Source organism: Macrosteles quadrilineatus, unplaced genomic scaffold (genome assembly GCF_028750875.1).
Source record: "Macrosteles quadrilineatus isolate MER2022 unplaced genomic scaffold, UCM_ALF_1.0 Scaffold_4__1_contigs__length_99947679, whole genome shotgun sequence".
Lineage (NCBI taxonomy): Eukaryota > Metazoa > Arthropoda > Insecta > Hemiptera > Cicadellidae > Macrosteles > Macrosteles quadrilineatus.
Window position 1 is genome coordinate 48582005 of NW_026542597.1, and position 17800 is coordinate 48599804.

The following is a 17800-nucleotide window of genomic DNA, read 5'->3' on the forward strand; positions in this document are numbered from 1 at the left end:
TAAATGAGTTTTGTCTCTTCTCTCTTGAATTGTATGCATTCACACAGTCAAATGAAGTCTTAGGTTAGAGAGGATTTTTATTAATCATGTGATAAGATAAAAGATAAACGATTACTCTACTTCTCTATGTAACTGTTTCTTCCCCCACGACTGTCTGCTCAGCTGACTAGCAGAACGCTCAACTAACAGTTGAGAATAGGTTAGCTGTCAATTTCAGTATCCAGTCTCTGTCTCCACTCCAGTGTTTTATAAAGTTCAAAGTTTTTGGATTTATGTCATGTGGGGTGTGGGGTTATGTAAGGATATGACAAACTTTTTGTTTGAGATAATAATAATGTAACTTACGAGATTTAAAGAAATAACAGCATCTCTTTAGTCAGAATCTTTGTTTTTCAGGGTCTCATATTACATTTTATGAATTAGGTAGTCAGTTTTCAATCATATATTTTTATTCTATTATTGGTCCTCTTTAAAATTTGATTTGTTTATATTTTCCTATTCACCTCATAACTTACCATGTCTGGAAAATTTAAATTTGCCATTGACCGTGGTGGGACATTTACCGACATTTATGCTCAGTGTCCAAATGGTAAAATTCGTGTGATGAAACTGTTATCAGTTGATCCTGACAATTATCCTGATGCGCCTCGGGAAGGGATTCGAAGAATTTTGGAAGAGGTAAGATAATGCTTGTATTCATTAATCCTGTACTTTATTATTCATTAATACCTTTTGTAATTTTAACAGTTGATTTGTTTAAAATCTAATTAATAGTTGGCCCAAGTCTTAAAAGAGTCATTGGCGATTGTGACTAAGTTATATAGGGTGATTTTTTTATTGGTGCGGTTTTTAAAACTAAGTAAAAAAATGAAAAACAACCTGCATTGACATAAAAATTCATTTATTTGAACTACAGTGTCATGACATTAACGTTTAAAAATTATTTCTGGCATATGGGCTCCATTCCGTTCGCGTAGAAAGCCCAATCGAGAAGTCCAATTTTCGAATACTCTTTCCAGCAGCTGTGGTTGAATTCCACCAATAACTCGACGAATGTTAGCTTCCAAGTCATTTAAAGTTTCAACGCTATCGGGCAATGTTCCGGGACTTTTTCGTTCCTCAGCTAAACGAACTTAAAGTGAATTTAGAAAATGTCTGGTTCCAACAAGACGGCGTGATGTGCCACATGGCAAACGACACAATTGGCCTCTTGGCAGAAACATTTGGTGAACGTATCATCTCATTTAGAGGTAGTGTCAACTGGCCCCTACGGTCGTGTGATATCACGCCAACAGACTTCTTTCTGTGGGGATATGTTAAGTCTCAAGTATACGCTGACAAGCCACGAACTTTAAATGACTTGGAAGTTAACATTCGTCGAGTTATTGGTGGAATTCAACCACAGCTGCTGGAAAGAGTATTCGAAAATTGGACTTCTCGATTGGGCTTTCTACGCGAACGTAATGGAGCCTATATGCCAGAAATCATTTTTGAACGTTAATGTCATGACACTGTAGTTCAAATAAATGCATTTATGTCAATGCAGGTTGTTTTTCATTTTTTTATTTAGTTTTAAAAACCGCACCAATAAAAAAATCACCCTTTATATAGGCCTTAGGAAATTCACTATAAACTAGGTCTAGTACATTCTTATGCCAAACATTTTACGTGACACATGCTGCCATACACTAAAAACAAGCCTAAAAGTACTACACTAGGACATTGGTTTTACTATTTGAGTGTTAAGGTCTGATCACGCTGACCTTAACCTTAGTATTGGGTTAAAATACAAACATAGTGGTGTCCCCATCTTAAATAATTGATATTGATATTGGTATTGATCAACTTCTGATTAGTAAAAGACATTGTCTCTCTGGCTATTCTCAATCTATTTACCGTGCTGTACAAGTCTTGTGTGAGACAGTCGTACCGTACTATTAGCATTACTAGAAACATAATGTATATCTTACGGGTTTTGCCTACTTACTGTCCTCGAGTCCCTCGTGAAAGTGCTAAAGTACATTTGACAAATACCTACCATTGGACTAATTGCTTTTTATCAAAACAAATTGGTATTTTGGATTTTTGTGTAGGACTAGTCAAACTAGAAAATACCCCCGCCGCAGCAAACCTGCCGAAAACTAAGTGAATTTCCATTTGCCTGAATTGATTTGAAATTAAATATATTTAAAAGTAACATTAGGTTTAACGAGTACCTAGGTTTGCTGCCACAGGAGAGGCTAATAAAATGGGATTTTTAGTAAAATATAGTAGGTAGCTTATTATAAAATAAATAAATTTGCCAAGTTTGATCAAAAATATATCAATGAACAAGTAAACTACAACAGTTTAGGACTACTTAATTCATCTCCATAACAATTTTTTTTTTAATTGTCTCCATAACCAATAACTGTACAAAAACAATTTAGGATACTATTTGTTTTTTTAAGCTCTTTAAAATGGTCTGGAGAGAAATTGGGAAATTTTGTGTTTTTAAGGTTAAAAATGAGAAAAACCAATTTTTACCTCGTAATACCCTGTTCTCATGGTCCGATCATGCTGGTTCGCGAACTCATTCAAGTTTATCCCGCCTTACACCTTCGAACCAAATTTCATCAAAATCGGGCAAAAATTACTCAAGTTATCCCGTTTACGGACGTATATAAATCTATATAATATACAAAAATTTGAACGAATAGTGTTTTAGGCCTTTAGGAACATCAAAATGAAAAAGTATATCAGTCCCGGTTCCAGGTCTCACTGTGCCTCCTACGGTTATAACTACTTCCCTATAGGGAAATTCACTAAAAAAGCATAAGAAAAAAAAATATGGTCAAAGAGCATTTAGCTTGCTCTGACATTTTTAGGACGTCTAGTAACTCATCATCAAAACTGCAGGGTCATATTATTTCCCCAATTGCGGACACAGTGGTTGCCTTGGCCTGGAAGGGGGCCTCACTAGAGCCTCAAAGGAATTTTTTTCTCTTGAAAATGAATTTCACCGATGGTCTTAATTTTTTGATGTTTCTGCCATTCTGCAAGAAGTTAACTTTTTTGCTGTTAACGCAGGGGACTCTCACGATTTTGCAGTGGCTGAAGACGATTTTGTTTTGTGTTCACGGTTTTTCCACTACCTATTGCAGTTAGTAGTTTAGCCGACTATGGTATTTATAGCATAACGGTAACAATTATTTTTTGTACACCAACACTTACTTAACAAACAATTTTTTTTGTCACAAACTGATTTCGAAAAGAGACATGAAGGTCAATATTGACCTGATCCGAAGTAAACAAGTCTGGTTCTCAGACCCCTTATATTATTATAAAAATATAATGTAATTATTTATTAGCTGGTCTCCTAGCCTAGATCCATTCCCCGATTGTATTGTCAAAATGTAAGGATCAAGTTAATTGAGTTGAATCAGTACCCTGTGTGTATTTCTAAACCCCCTAAACTTTAGCCAACAAAGAATCAGAATAGAGGGTCTCTCTGATGTGAACCACCGGCACCACGGGCTTACAGATTCCTAATAGGGCCCTGTGAAACTGCAAATAAAATATATGCCCTAGCTCGCCATACTGCTTGCTGAATGCAGAATGGAGTATAGGAGACAGCACTGTAATCCTGGGTTCGAATCCAGTTTAGATCAGATCTGTTGTACAACTCATGAGGTGTTCCCTTGTTGACAGACTTCAGTGGAAGAGGTCCTCCTCAAGTATAAAAATGTAAACTGCTGGTGTGAATGATCCCTTTGTAACTTAAGTTTCACTCCTTATCATGCATTTAACTATTTATTTAATTAACCGACTTTGTGTCTATGTGCCCATCTGGCACTTGTTTTAAAAGAAAATCATGACAGAACTTTAGAGCTTTTAATGGTAAACAAACTTGAGCCTTGTTATCTAAATGTTCGTGACATTTTGTTTACTGAACACACGAGAGATACCTTGAAACTCTCAAGAAATGCATACATTGTATATAATTCTTACAACCTTTTTGTACCAGTACCTCAATTTAAACATCCCTTTTCCTTTTATAATATAATGTACAACAAATAGGGGTGTTTAAAACTTAAACTTTTTTACCCATATGCTAGCTAGCTAAACGTGAATTTTCATTGAAACCATTGGTGTTTAAATAGACCTAAATACATCACAACAAACACACATTTTAAAGGGATATTATTTCATCAATTTCTTATAGTTATCTATCTTATAGTTATCTATATCGTTCAATAAAAAATGATTGACTGAATTAAATGCTAAACTGTATTTTTACTATACTAAAAATATATAGGCCTACTGAGATATACTTCAATATATAATGGTACTAAACTATTTGTTTTTTAAGCTCTAAACAATGGCATAAAAAGGAAACTTCCATTTTATGTTTTGTGCGTGAAAATGGGAAAACCCCTTTTTTATCCCTTAAAACCTCCTTCCCATATTCCGATCATGTTAGTTTGAAAACTCATTTGAATAAATGTTGCTTTACACGTTTTACCAAATTTAATAAAAAACCAGATGATTTTTACTCAAGTTATCGTGCTAATGGACCCATTTTTGGCCCCTTTGGCCATCAAAACGTATCGTTATTCAGTCCTCGGGTCCTCGGGTCTACGGCAATAGCTTATTCCCTCCCTACTGTAGGCCTATATGGGAAATTCACCAAAAATTATGTTCTTTTAAAAAAAGTGTACTTGCATCTCATCAATTATATCAAAAGCAATTGCGCATTTTTGGCAATAACTCCTTTACCAGGTTATCAGGTTGACAGGTTAAGTGTAAGAAAGGGCTATGTGGCCCTAACTTTTGCCTGGATAAATAAATAATATTTCATTTCATTTATTTCATTACCATTAGGAAATTTGCTAAAATACTGCAAGAAAAACATACATACAAATCAACACAACTATACTGTACACATCAATAATATATAATTCTGTAAGACCAGAAAATTGTGGACGTCTGGTAAGTCGCAGAAAGGTGGGATGGGTCTTTAATTAAAGGTCTTGACCCCAGGGACTTGGGAAAAATAGCTGAATTCCCATAAAGTTACCAGAAAACGTGATATAACGTAAAATATCCACCATAAGAAAAGCGTGGGGGCTGAAAAACGTCTACATTCTAATCAGCTTTTGCTTATTTATTTATAATGTTTACATTTATTCCGAAAGTCAATCTTGTTAAATAATGTTTCAAAATGAAATGTATTCGTTTAATTTTTTTTTGTTTTCCATTTTTATAATGAGTGAAGTAACTAGACAGGGTAGGGGAAGACCTGAAAGACGTGGAGGAGTATCCAGGAATTCAACTAACACAAGAAATGCTGAAAGAGAACGTCATGTAAGGTCTGAATATGAAAGAAATCCACAAGCTGCTTTACAACCTGCCTTCAGAACGATGATGGAAAATGAGTTGAGTGTTGTTTCTCACAATAGGTCCTCTTAACAGCACTTGCATGCGTTTGTGGTGCATTTCACTTTGCAGAGGAGGACACAAATGGACATTACGACACATGTTGCCACAATTGACCCATTAACATGCCACAACCACAATTAAATGACAAACTAAAAGTAATGTTTTTACATGATTCTAAATTATTCATAAAAAACACAAGGAAATACAATAGTGCAATGGCTTTTGCGTCGCTTTCCGCTACTCAAAAAGAGATTCCGGGAAATGGACTTTATTGTTTTAAAATTCAGGGACAAATTCATAGATATATTTCTGACTTACTACCGCAAAATGGGGAGTTGCCTTCATATGGACAATTGTGTCTAAATTAGGGGCTATGGCCCCTACACACAGGACAGGCCGCTAGTTATAAATTAATTCTATTGTCTGTTAAAGATGTATTACACATGTGTCCTCAAACATTTCTTGCCAATAAAATAACAACCTTTATGTCTGGTTTACTCAGTGTTTATTTGTGGCCATTGCAATCAATTTTGTCAAATATGTAACCGCATGAACAAGTTGATGGGAAGTCAAGGCCATTTTAATCAAAAAGGTCAATTTGCCCAAACTTCTCGGATAAACAAGTAGTGGGGGACTGTGTGGTATAAAATAAATTAAAATCAAAATTAAATTGCCTTTAGAGACAAAAGCTCTAATGCATTTTGTTACTTATGCTACAATAAATTATAAGTTTAAATTCCAAGTTGTAGTATGTTATGTCATGACTTGCTAAAGATGTAAATTATGTGTATAGTTTTTTTATTAGTAGACTAAACCTAGAAATAGTAATATGAGCTGTAATATAATACCCCCGCCGCAGCCGCAGCAAACCTGCCGACTAAGCAAATTTCCATCTGTTTGTTCGGAATAGGTTTTCAATTAAATTTTAATTATCAATTATTTAAGATGGGGACGCCACTATGTGCATATTTTAACCCAAATATGAGTAAAGAAGAATGAGTGTAGGATGAGTGACGCGATCTTGTAGTCTTGTTAGTGACTAAGGCCGACATGTTCCTTATACAGTATAATATTAGGTTTAACGAGTACCTAGTTTTGCTGCTACAAGGAAACTAATAAAGTGTGTTTTTTAGTAAAATATCAATAGTAAAATATCAAGCAAACTACAACATTATACAATATTCTCCATAAGAATAACATGGGAATTTTAAATTTAACATTGTATGTAGTTTAAAAACAATATGTAGTACCATATAGGCTAAAGGAGTATGATTTATCTCTAGTAGTACATAACACCATGCATTAACTAAAGTTCTGGCTATAAAAAAATGTGTACAAGTGTTTCCCATTGCTCAAGCAAAGAAGCAAAATGCGAGGTAAAAAATTTAATGTCTGATTGTTTTATAGTCTAGGAATCTTAAAATTGCAAAATTTTCAGGAGACCGGAATATTGATGCCTTCTTCAGAGAAGATTGACGGCTCGTTGATTGAATGGATAAGAATGGGAACTACAGTGGCAACCAACGCCCTCCTGGAACGCAAGGGAGAGCGGATGGCTCTATTGGTTACCAAAGGATTTAAGGACGTTTTGTTCATAGGCAACCAAGCTAGGCCAAAGATATTTGACTTGGTAAGTAGCTTTTGTTTGACATTGCTTATTTGAATGGTTATCAAAATATGTTTTTGAAATATCTTTGGTAATTGTGATCAGTTATTAAGAAATTTGGTTAAAATACTTTGATTATTTTAAAAATTATTTGACACATGCTTTAATATGTTATGTTGATTATCAATAATGAGGAGATACAATTTTATCTTAATTCTATGGTTATTCAAATTACTCGTTACAACCTAACACTTGAACCTAGAACAGTAATTTTTATTGTAAACCTAAGACTGAGTCTGTGTCTGTGTTGTTGTTGTTGTAAGTTTGTTGTTAACTTTGAGATAAAAATGCTCCTTTTTAGGCTGGTTATATAAAGTTTCAGGCCTTATTGATGAATGATAATTTGTCTCTTCCTTCCACATATAACCACCATTTAGGCCTACTGAATATGTATGTATTTTTGTCATTACTGAAACACTTTCACAGAGCCACTTTCAGGTCATTAGATGCTACCATTAAAATTCATAATGGGTCAATCTAGAATCAGGGCCGGATCTACAAAATATGGGCCCCCCTGCAAAATCCTCCAAGGGCCCCTAGAGCTGGCATCAATAGCAGGGAAGCCTTATTTGAGGGAGGGGGGGGGAATGTTTAAAATATAAGTAGTTGAAACTAACTGAATTTGAACGCTATTTTAAATATAAAATATTGATCGTTTTTGTAAAAAAACATTTTAGTTAAAATGCGTAATTTTGTAAATTTATGAACTAAAAAAACAGCAAACTTCAAATAAAGCTTTTTTAGGATTTCTTAGCCTTTCAACAAGCTTTACAAATTATAAAATACATATTGTACAAAAAAAGTTAAAGGTTTTTACATAAAGAATTTCAAGCATAAATAATAAGGTAAAGTAATAAACAAACGACTCAATTTAAACTTAGTTTCTTTTTTACATTATATTTTCAAGATAGATAGATAGGCCTACATACAAATCATGGTTCCAGAGGGTGGGGCAGAGGGGCCAAAGCCCCGGGCCGGCCTGGTCAAATGTGAAATCTTTTCTGTACATGTAATCTGCTAAAATCAAAGCTCTTCAGAGGCTCTGAAGGGGGCCCGGCCCGGTCAAATGTAAAATCTTTTATGAAACAAAATGAAATAAAAAATGAAATGAAATGAAAATGAAATGAAATGAAAAATCATTTATTTATACAGGCAAAGTTTCTTACACTTAACCTGTACTTTAAAACATAATATAAATATTTTGACATAATCAGCTTATACAATAAAACAAAACAGAAATCATAGATACAGAAACTTTTATCAAAAATCGGTTTATGTTTAATTCGGTTTAATTTATGTACATGTAATCTGGTAAAATCTTAGATTTTAGCATGTTTTTCCAGTTTACGTAGTAATTTTTGAGTGGAATAAAGTTGCAACTATGAGCAAGAGAATTAATCAAACTATCATGCATTTTAGATATATTGTTAAATGTTTAACAAAACGGCACGGAGGCGGCTAGAAACTAAATCGGGGAAAATAGGGGGCCCGGGATCGCTCAGCTCAGTGGCCCGTGACGGCTCTCGCCGGCCCTGGGGTCGTTAGATAATGCTATAGAGGTTATTATAATAAGTCCCGCCTGTACTACAGACTTATTGCTCAGCTCAACTGATAGTTGACTAAGTTTACACCACGTCCACGTCGATTGGACTGTAGTGGATCTGTGAAGCGCGCATTGCAGCTGACGAGCTGACTGGACTGAGCTGAGCATACAGACTGGACTGACTGAGAGTGACAGTAAACCACAGATTAAACTGTCTACGGCGAGGTCCCGGGTTGTTGACGAGTAAAATCAGTAGGTTTAAAAATAAATTTACTTAATAATTTTAACTTTAGCTTTGATATTGACAATATTTGTCTGTCAAAACTAAACTTACCGTCCTATTCAATTATGTTTATATGCATTAAAATAATTTTAAATTATAGAGCACTTTGGGCCCCCTAAGGACTTGGGCCCCCCTGCATTGCGGGGTTTCGCGGTTCCTAGATCCGGCCCTGTCTAGAATCCGGTCAATAGTCAATAATTAATTATGAAAAAAGTTAAAAGTTATTGTTATTCGGCATATACGATCTTGCAAAAGACATGGTCAGGTAATTTTATGTGTGGTTATAACTAACTATTGTTGTTGTTGTTGTTCTGCAGGAGATTGTGATGCCAGGAGTGTTGTATGAGGAAGTGATCGAGGTAGACTGTCGAGTCATTCCTGCCTTGGATGACAAATGCCAACTCAAACATCAATACCCTCGGGTGGTGGGAAAAACTGGGGAACCGTTCCTTATAACCAAAACTCTGAATGAGAATGAACTGTTGAAACAGTTGGCTGAACTGAGGGAGAGGGGAATCAAGAGTTTGGCTGTTGTACTCATGCATTCCTACACGTTAGTAGCCTACAGTAGAACTCCAATCATCTGGATGGATTTGGATTGGACCCATCCGGACATTTAAAATCTGGATGCAATAGCAACGATACAAAACTATAATACACTTGCTGCATTGGACACAATCGGCACACTTAATATGTGACAAATTACTGCAAACTACAATGAACTAAATTTTTCTGGCCAAATTTATTCTTTTAGCGAATTTCCCATATAGGGAATTTAAGCTATTACCGTAGTACTCATGGTAAGACCTGGACCCGGGACCGATTTACTTTTTCGTTTTGAGGTCCCTAGAGACCAAAAACACCATCCGTTTAAATTCATATATATATATTTATATATAGGTACGGTATATATATTTATATATGTGTCCTTTAGTGCGATAACTCAAGCAAAAATCATCCGATTTTGATGAAATTTGGTACAAACGTGTGAACCTATGTTTATTCGAACGAGTTCCCGAACCAGCATGATCGGACTATGGAAACAGGGGTTTATGGGGCAAAAATTTGTTTTTCCAATTTTTGACCCAATAAACTTAAAATTTAGCATTTTCTTTCGAAACCATTTTGTAGAGCTTAAAAAACAAATATATTAGTATATTGAAGCGTTATTATGCGCCTAATGGTTACGGAGAAAATTCCAAAAATCTGTAAATTTAAAATTCCCATGTTATTCTTATGGAGAACTAGCTGTAACCCGCGGGCTTTGCCCCGTTTAACTTCTTAATATTCAAGATGATCTCGTTCGCATGGCTCAATCATGTCCTGACGTCCTGGTGTCAATAAATTGATTTGATTTGATTTTTGATACGCTCACTCACTTTTAGGTTAGAGCTCGTTCGCTGCGCTCACTTGCCTTCAGGTTAGCTCGTTCGCTACGCTAACTCGCCTCCAGGTTGAAGTTCGTTCGCTACGCTCACTCACCTTTTGGTTGCAAATTAGCTGTTGTCATAAATGTAAAAGAAATAATAGTGCTGCACCCTGTTGGTAATCCTTGTAACTTTAATGCTATTGAACATCATAGAACAGAACCAACTTGTTTAATTGAAACAGCTGTTAAGATTCATTAATTCCATTTAAATATGAGTACTCATAAGGTTAACATGGGGAAACTCCAGAGCCAATGGGGCGGAGCCCAGAGGTCGGAGGGTAAAATCCTTTCTTAGTGAGCGTCTACTACCCAAAAGGAAGATGCCTGCCAAGTTTCAGGTTCCTAGGTCTTATGGTTTCTGAGATTTCGTGATGAGTGAGTGAGTCAGTGGTATTTGAGCTTTATATTATAATAAGTAAGCTGTTGTAGTTTTGCTTGTTTATGATCATATTTTGATCAAATTTTGAAAATGCATTCATTTCATACTTAACTACTAAAATTTTACAAATAACACCTTTTTACCCTCCCTGTTGTAGCAAACCTAAGTACTCATCCTACTAATATTATAAATGAGAAAGTTTGGATGTATGGATGTAATGTATGTTTGTGACAAGTAAACGCAAAAAATACTGGTCGGATTGGGCTAAAATTTAGTGTGATGATAGCTCACATTTCCGATTAATATATAGATGCATTCTTATCTCGAAAGTCCTTTCAGGCTCCGCCCCAGTGGCTCTGGAGTTTCCCATGTTAACCTTATGAGTATTCATATTTAAAAGGAATAAAAGCATTTTATCAGCTGTTTAAGTTCTATGATATTAAATAGCATTAACAAGTTATAAGGTTTACCAACAGGGTGCAGTACTATTAAATTTAATATAAAACTTCATTATAGATTATTTTTTTTTTTTTTATTTATGTCAATGGATACTAAAGTGCAGCTGAATTTTGTTTCTAAAAGCGTTAGTGGATGTGTAACTTTTTTATACAACAAATGTAAAGATCAAAATGTTTCTATTTTGTGTCCTCTTCCCGTTGCAAAGCACGGGTACAGCAGCTATAGTTCGGCCGCTTAGAAAACGACCTGCGCGCTAATGCTAAACCAATGCTGGAGGAGGTAGCTTTCTAAGCGGCCGAACTATAGTCTATATATAAAGCCAAAAGTACCCATGAACATTTGAGAAAACTACAAGTCACACCCCCATAAACCATATAGTTAAAATGTTCGTCATGACGAGAAACCTTGCTCAAAACTATCCATTATTTCATAAATTGCCCTATAAGGTCAAAATTGCTTACCAAAGGGAACTTTCCATTTACCTAATGTTAAAAATACCTCAGCTGTTATTATTTGTTTGTATTACCATTACTGTATTCTGTTTTGTTTATTTCAGCTTAACTTTTAACCAATCAATATAATACCTATGTAGTAAAACGGGGTGGAGCCTGTGGGTAACAGCTAGTTAAACTAATGTTATTTAAATAGGGATATTTTTAAGGAGAAATTTTAGTGTAAATCCAACCAGGCAAATGGAAATTCGCTTAGTCTGCAGGTTTGCTGCGGCGGGGGTATTTCTTCTTGAGGTGATCTGGATTGTAATGGGCTATCTGGGCAAATGGAATTCAGATAATTGGAGTTCTACTAACTGCATTGTACTTATAATTGTAACTAGTAGTAAAACTTCTCAGGTCATATTCTTTAGTCAAATTAAGTGGTTTCCGTCAGTTTAATTCCTAAGCTATCCTGTCAAAGTTCTAAAGCTTTGTAATGTATTGGTTAATTTAATTTTGTTGTCAAACATTATCAATGATCAATTATTTATGATTGGAACCCCACTATGTGCGTATTTTAACCAAAACATGAGTGAAGGATGAGTGGCGCAATCTCTAGTCTTGTTAGTGACTAAGGCCGACATGTTCCTTAGACACGGCTGTTAATTAATAGCCCATACAGCTATTGGCAACTAAGGGACTTACAGTTTATAGTGGAACCCAAAACACATTTTTTCCATGTAATTAACGAATTGGTTTAATAATCAGGATAGTACTGCGGATAGTCATAGTACTCACTAGTGCGGACGTTAATCCACACCAGGGAGCATCGCATCGACAGCAATTCGTGACCTCCTAGTAGGTGGATTACAGGACGACGCCACCCATCCCAGTCCAATTAATCCAATAGATGGTGTAAATACTATCAGTGCTTGATTAATAAAATTTGAGTTACAGGAACTGAAACCTACAGCTCCTCACTCTTATCTAACATCACGTTTTCTCCATAGAAAATCAAGCTAGCCTACAGTATTTAATTTTAAATAGCAGCAAAACAGTACAGTATTAGTTTTAACTACGCATTAGTTTAAAATTATATTAGTTTCAAAAACGCAACAGTATTAGTTTGTAATTTCTCTTGAGAAAGTCTCAGAACTTAATTCCCTCTCATATCAAGTTTTGAATACAATCACATAAACCTTTCTATCAAGGCTGTATTTAAAAACTACTCACATCAGCAACTTCCCTCTATTTCGATTCTTAGGTGGCTGGAGCTTAGAAATATTTGTGGTATTGATAAACTCGACTGTTTCTTTTCGAAGATCTAAACGGCGAATAAACCTTGGGAGGACTAAGAAACAAGCTAATAAATAATTTAAAAAATAAAAAAAACAATATAAGTTTGCATGTCAAACTTGTTTACTTCAGGGTAGAGTGAAAAATGTTGACCTGCAGATCACAAGTGAAAATTGAGTTGCTTTGTAAAGTATTAAATATCATACAATAATAGGTTAAAACAACTTTTGCAATCGGTAAAATTGTCGACATCTCTGATCACGGAGCAATCGTTATTGTCTCCTGCGAATACGACAAAATCGTGAACATCTTCAGCGTTTGTGTGAACATTATCTCACGGGAAAAAATCTAGCACATCTTTTACGATCCCCGGCAAAATAGTGAAGATATTGCTCGGTTGCGGAAACATCATTATTGTCTTTGGCCACAACAAAATCGCTAGTGAGACTTTAAAGTAGAGAGAACTGTCTAAACTCTAGTTTGTTTTGTCATAATTCAGATCCTCTTATTTGTGATTGATAATTTCCTGTTTTGTTCACCACAGAATCTGTAGTAAACATCCTACTATCCATTTTAACATATTTCAAGGATTTATCCATTCCCTAGGTGTGTAGAAGATGAACTACTTGTAGGTAAACTGGCTGACCAATCTGGTTTTGACCATGTTTCCCTCTCACACCAGATCATGCCGATGGTGCGGATTGTTCCTCGTGGCTTCACAGCGTGTGCGGATGCCTATTTAACTCCTCACATCAAGAAATACGTTCAGGTAATGTGTACGGGTTTTGTTTTTACAACTTTTTAAAACATATTTGAGAATTAATCTGGTATTTTTTTTGTATTTAAATTTATATAGTAGATACCAGTTTTACAAGTAATTTTAAGGTAAACCCTTTTCACTTTCCTATAGGACTATTTGCGAACCAATGTTATTTACATGTTGAATTTATTAAATTGTCTTCCCTCATGAATTAGAATCCATACTCACTGGTGTGACTTGTCGTTTTACCTATACAAGTAGATGAATTGCTTAGGCAACCTTCTTGAATGGCCCCTGCAGACTATCTGCATGAAACACTAACATAAGGATGACTCAGCGGCCGGTTTTGTACACAACAGATGTTACGAGATCAGTAACGCCAACCCATCAATCAGAAATTTACCACAAAAAATAAAAACATTTATACATTAGTAATAGGCCTATTGATTAATGGCCAAAGTAACTGTTGGCAGCCAAGAAACAAATTTAAAATATCATAATGGACGTTAACATTTTATTTTTTACGTATATATGCGTACTCTTTGTAACCTTCAGATTGAGTTGCGTATAAAAATGTCCAACGCTTGCAACTGAATAGCGTTGTTTATGTATACACACAACGCTCACGAAGGGTTAATTGCTGCAAACGGTGTGTAGCCACTTAACAAAATAATAGCTAATGTACAAATATCACAAGCGTTATAAGTGCTATATTTTTTTCAAAAGTTTTTAAATTATAATCAATACAGTACGGTAGGCCTACTGTTATATTGGTTTCGGGCAAGAAATAAAACACTTAAATTCCACATTAAAACCTTTTTTATAGTATGTACCTACCTAATATAAGTTTCTTGTTTAGTTCTTAAAACTAGTGACAAATCATTTAGTAAAAGTCTCTGATTAATCATACTTAATAATATCATTAATAACTGCGATTAGGTCTAAATTTTGAAGGCACTTGAGATAAAACATGTAATTCAACTGTTAAATAGAAATATTTTTCTTTGTAAACGGTTCTGGATAGTGCACATAATTGTAATTGGGATAAACCAAACTTTACTGTATTTAGTTTAGTAGTAAATTAGTGGTTTAACCGTGTAGTTGTCATTTTAGGGTTTTGCATCTGGGTTCAAAGATGAGTTGAAAGGTGTGAATGTTTTATTCATGCAAAGTGATGGAGGACTTACCCCGATGGATATGTAAGTACCGCAGAGGTTTGTATTTTTTGAGATATTTTTGTAGCCCTTGTAGGCGTTGCAAACTTACCTCAACCTAACTAACCTTTGAATAAAAACTCAAATAGGCAATTGTTACAACATTCCATAGTTATCAAAAGTAGGTAAATAAATTAAGTTATGGATTTAAAAAATATATATGTAAAAATAAATTACCGTGACAAGTTATGGATTTAAAAAAATATATATGTAAAAATAAATTACCTTGACATTGAATGTATTTTTAAATGATTGATCAAATTGATAAATGAGCTGTTTAATTAGTGACTCAATTAATTACAGTTGGGACCACGAAAGTTTGCAGTTGGCGGCAGCCAATCACAAGACAAGGCTAGTGTGACGTTGCCATATCGCCCGTTGACGACACTTATTAATATACTTACAAATATTTTCAAATCAGCACACAAATTATTAGATTAGATTAGCTATTATTAGATTAGGCAACATAGCACTGTCCTCATTGGCTCCTTCGAATTCACCACATGGTAAATAGGCTCCTCCCTCAACTGCAAACTTTCGTGGTCCCTAGTTTAATTGGAGATTGAATTTATTAGATGATACACAGGTAAAAAAATCAACAAACTTTTGATTCGACAAAACACTAACTTAACTAATAGGACGAGGTGTGGAGGAGTTGAGTTGGGGTAGCTTAAAGTGAGACCAGGTAATCCTGAAGGGATATGACGCCTGTTGAAACTCAGGGTTATGAACCGAAAACTTACTCTCATTTCTCATTCTCTCAATAACATTGTTGAAACTTGAAGGAGTCCAAACCATCAGAAGATAGTACAAAGATGAACATACACTGTTTGTGCAAAATAAGTAAGCTGCACTACTTCACCAGTCAAAAAAGGAACACAATAATAACATCTATTCATTTCAAACAGCCTTGGACAAACAGATTGTATATTGTAGCCAAACGAAAAAAGAGGAAGTCTGAACCAGCTAAAGTTTAATTGAACCAGGCCAAGAGGTAGTCTAATTTAGTTGAAGGCCTAGTAGTGTTTACTCTCAAGCTCACAAAATAAAAATGAAGGAAACCATGCAAGTGTTGACTTTCAGGTTCAATGGTTCCCGTGCAGTGTTGTCAGGGCCGGCAGGCGGTGTGGTGGGCTACGCAGTGACGACCCCCGGACCAGACCCTGTGATAGGCTTTGACATGGGTGGCACATCTACTGACGTCAGTAGATACGCAGGAACTTATGAACATGTGTTTGAGAGTACCACTGCCGGAGTCACTATTCAGGTGATCTAAAAACTTGAGTTGAACGCTGATTTTTCAATTTGTTGTTCCAATGATTACTTTTTTTACTATTTTTGTTTCTGTTTCCCGGGGAGGTGAAAGAGCACTTGCATCAAAACTTGAAACTATCATGCTTGTACTGTAAACTTACTTCCCGGCCTTGTGATGTAATATACTGTAATGAGATTATATATTGCAGGCACCTCAGCTTGATGTAAACACCGTAGCAGCTGGTGGAGGATCCTGCTTGTTTTTCCGCTCAGGTCTGTTTGTTGTGGGTCCCGAGAGTGCAGGGGCCCACCCAGGGCCCGTGTGCTACTGCAAGGGGGGCCCGCTGACTGTCACCGACGCTAACCTCGTACTTGGCAGACTCTTGCCTCACTACTTCCCTAAGATCTTCGGTCCCGAAGGCAAGCGACCACTGGACAAGGACGCCACTGTCAGAGAGTTTACAAAACTTACACAAGAGGTTAGACATTTTTATATGGTGTTATGCAATTCTACCACTTCAAGACTAACTTGATTATTGTATATTAATATTGTTCCCTATCAGCCATCACACTCATGTATTAGTGGCATCGGGTTACCTGGTAGTGAAGATGCTAATGTAGACTTCACTACTGTATAATATGAAGTTTAAACGGTATACACTTTGGAATTATTAATTTCTATTCACTTATGAATAAGTTCTACTTTCAAATTATAATTTATGTACTAGGGTGTATATTGGTCTTTGAAATTCTGGAAGTCACCGAAAACTAGAAAAGTAACCAAATTTTATTTAAGGCCTTTTAAGTAACAGATTTTATTACAGTACATCTTAATACCCCCAACCTGCAGACTAAGTGAATTTCCATTTTCCTGACTAGATTTATTCTAAAATATTCCCTTAAAATTGTTAGATATATTTCCTATTTAAATAACATTAATTTAAATGAGTACTTAGGTTTGCTGCTAAAGGGAAGGTATTGAGTTATGTTTTTTTATTGAAATGTTGATTGCGTAGTATGAAATAAACAAAATTGAAAAATTTTTTAGGATTTTTTGAGAGGATAGCAGGCTTACCTGAATGAGCCCACTACAACAGTTTATTTATAAGAATAACACGGGAATTTTAAATTTTAGCCTATTTGAATTATCTCTGTAACCATTTGGCATACAACAACACTTCAATAACACTTCACATGCTGGATCGCGAACTTGTTCTAATAAACGTAGGTTTACACGTTTGTACCAAATTTCATCAAAATGGGATCGCCATTTTTTGTTAACGCAACTCCTCCCTTATTTGTGGACCAATTTCAACGTTTAAGGTGTTAAAAGATTCGTCTCAATATGTAGTTTTGCAATAAGGTTTTAAAATTTTAAAATTCCTACTCTTAAGGGCGTGAGACCTTCTCAAAGGTCGGGTTTACCCCATAAGAAATACACAGAACAAATTTAAAACAAATAACAGCTGTTTATAACTAGAAACTCATTAGCTTTTTGGGAGTAAATGATATTGTTTGTAATATTCAGTAGGTTAAGACCAAGTTAAACAGTTAATCAGTTTTGTTGGAAGAACAGAAAATGCTCAAATTCAAAGAAGATATATTAAAAAGGGGAGGAAGAGACGATTAATAATAAGATATCTTATGCATATGAGGAGAGTA

At 35.2% G+C, this 17800-nt stretch overlaps 1 protein-coding gene across 1 annotated transcript in view; it reads left to right on the top strand.

Moving 5' to 3' along the window:
• Nucleotides 1-209: 209 nt before the first annotated feature.
• The window catches only part of LOC128991809 (5-oxoprolinase-like), a 40162-nt gene continuing 22571 nt past the window's right edge, over nt 210-17800 (top strand). Inside the window, exons 1-7 of the mRNA XM_054415001.1 lie at nt 210-678; nt 6860-7051; nt 9231-9466; nt 13517-13679; nt 14784-14869; nt 15968-16151; nt 16348-16617. Of these exons, the coding sequence (XP_054270976.1) occupies nt 517-678; nt 6860-7051; nt 9231-9466; nt 13517-13679; nt 14784-14869; nt 15968-16151; nt 16348-16617 (1293 nt within the window). The 5' untranslated portion in view covers nt 210-516. The remainder of the gene's footprint in view (nt 679-6859; nt 7052-9230; nt 9467-13516; nt 13680-14783; nt 14870-15967; nt 16152-16347; nt 16618-17800) is intronic.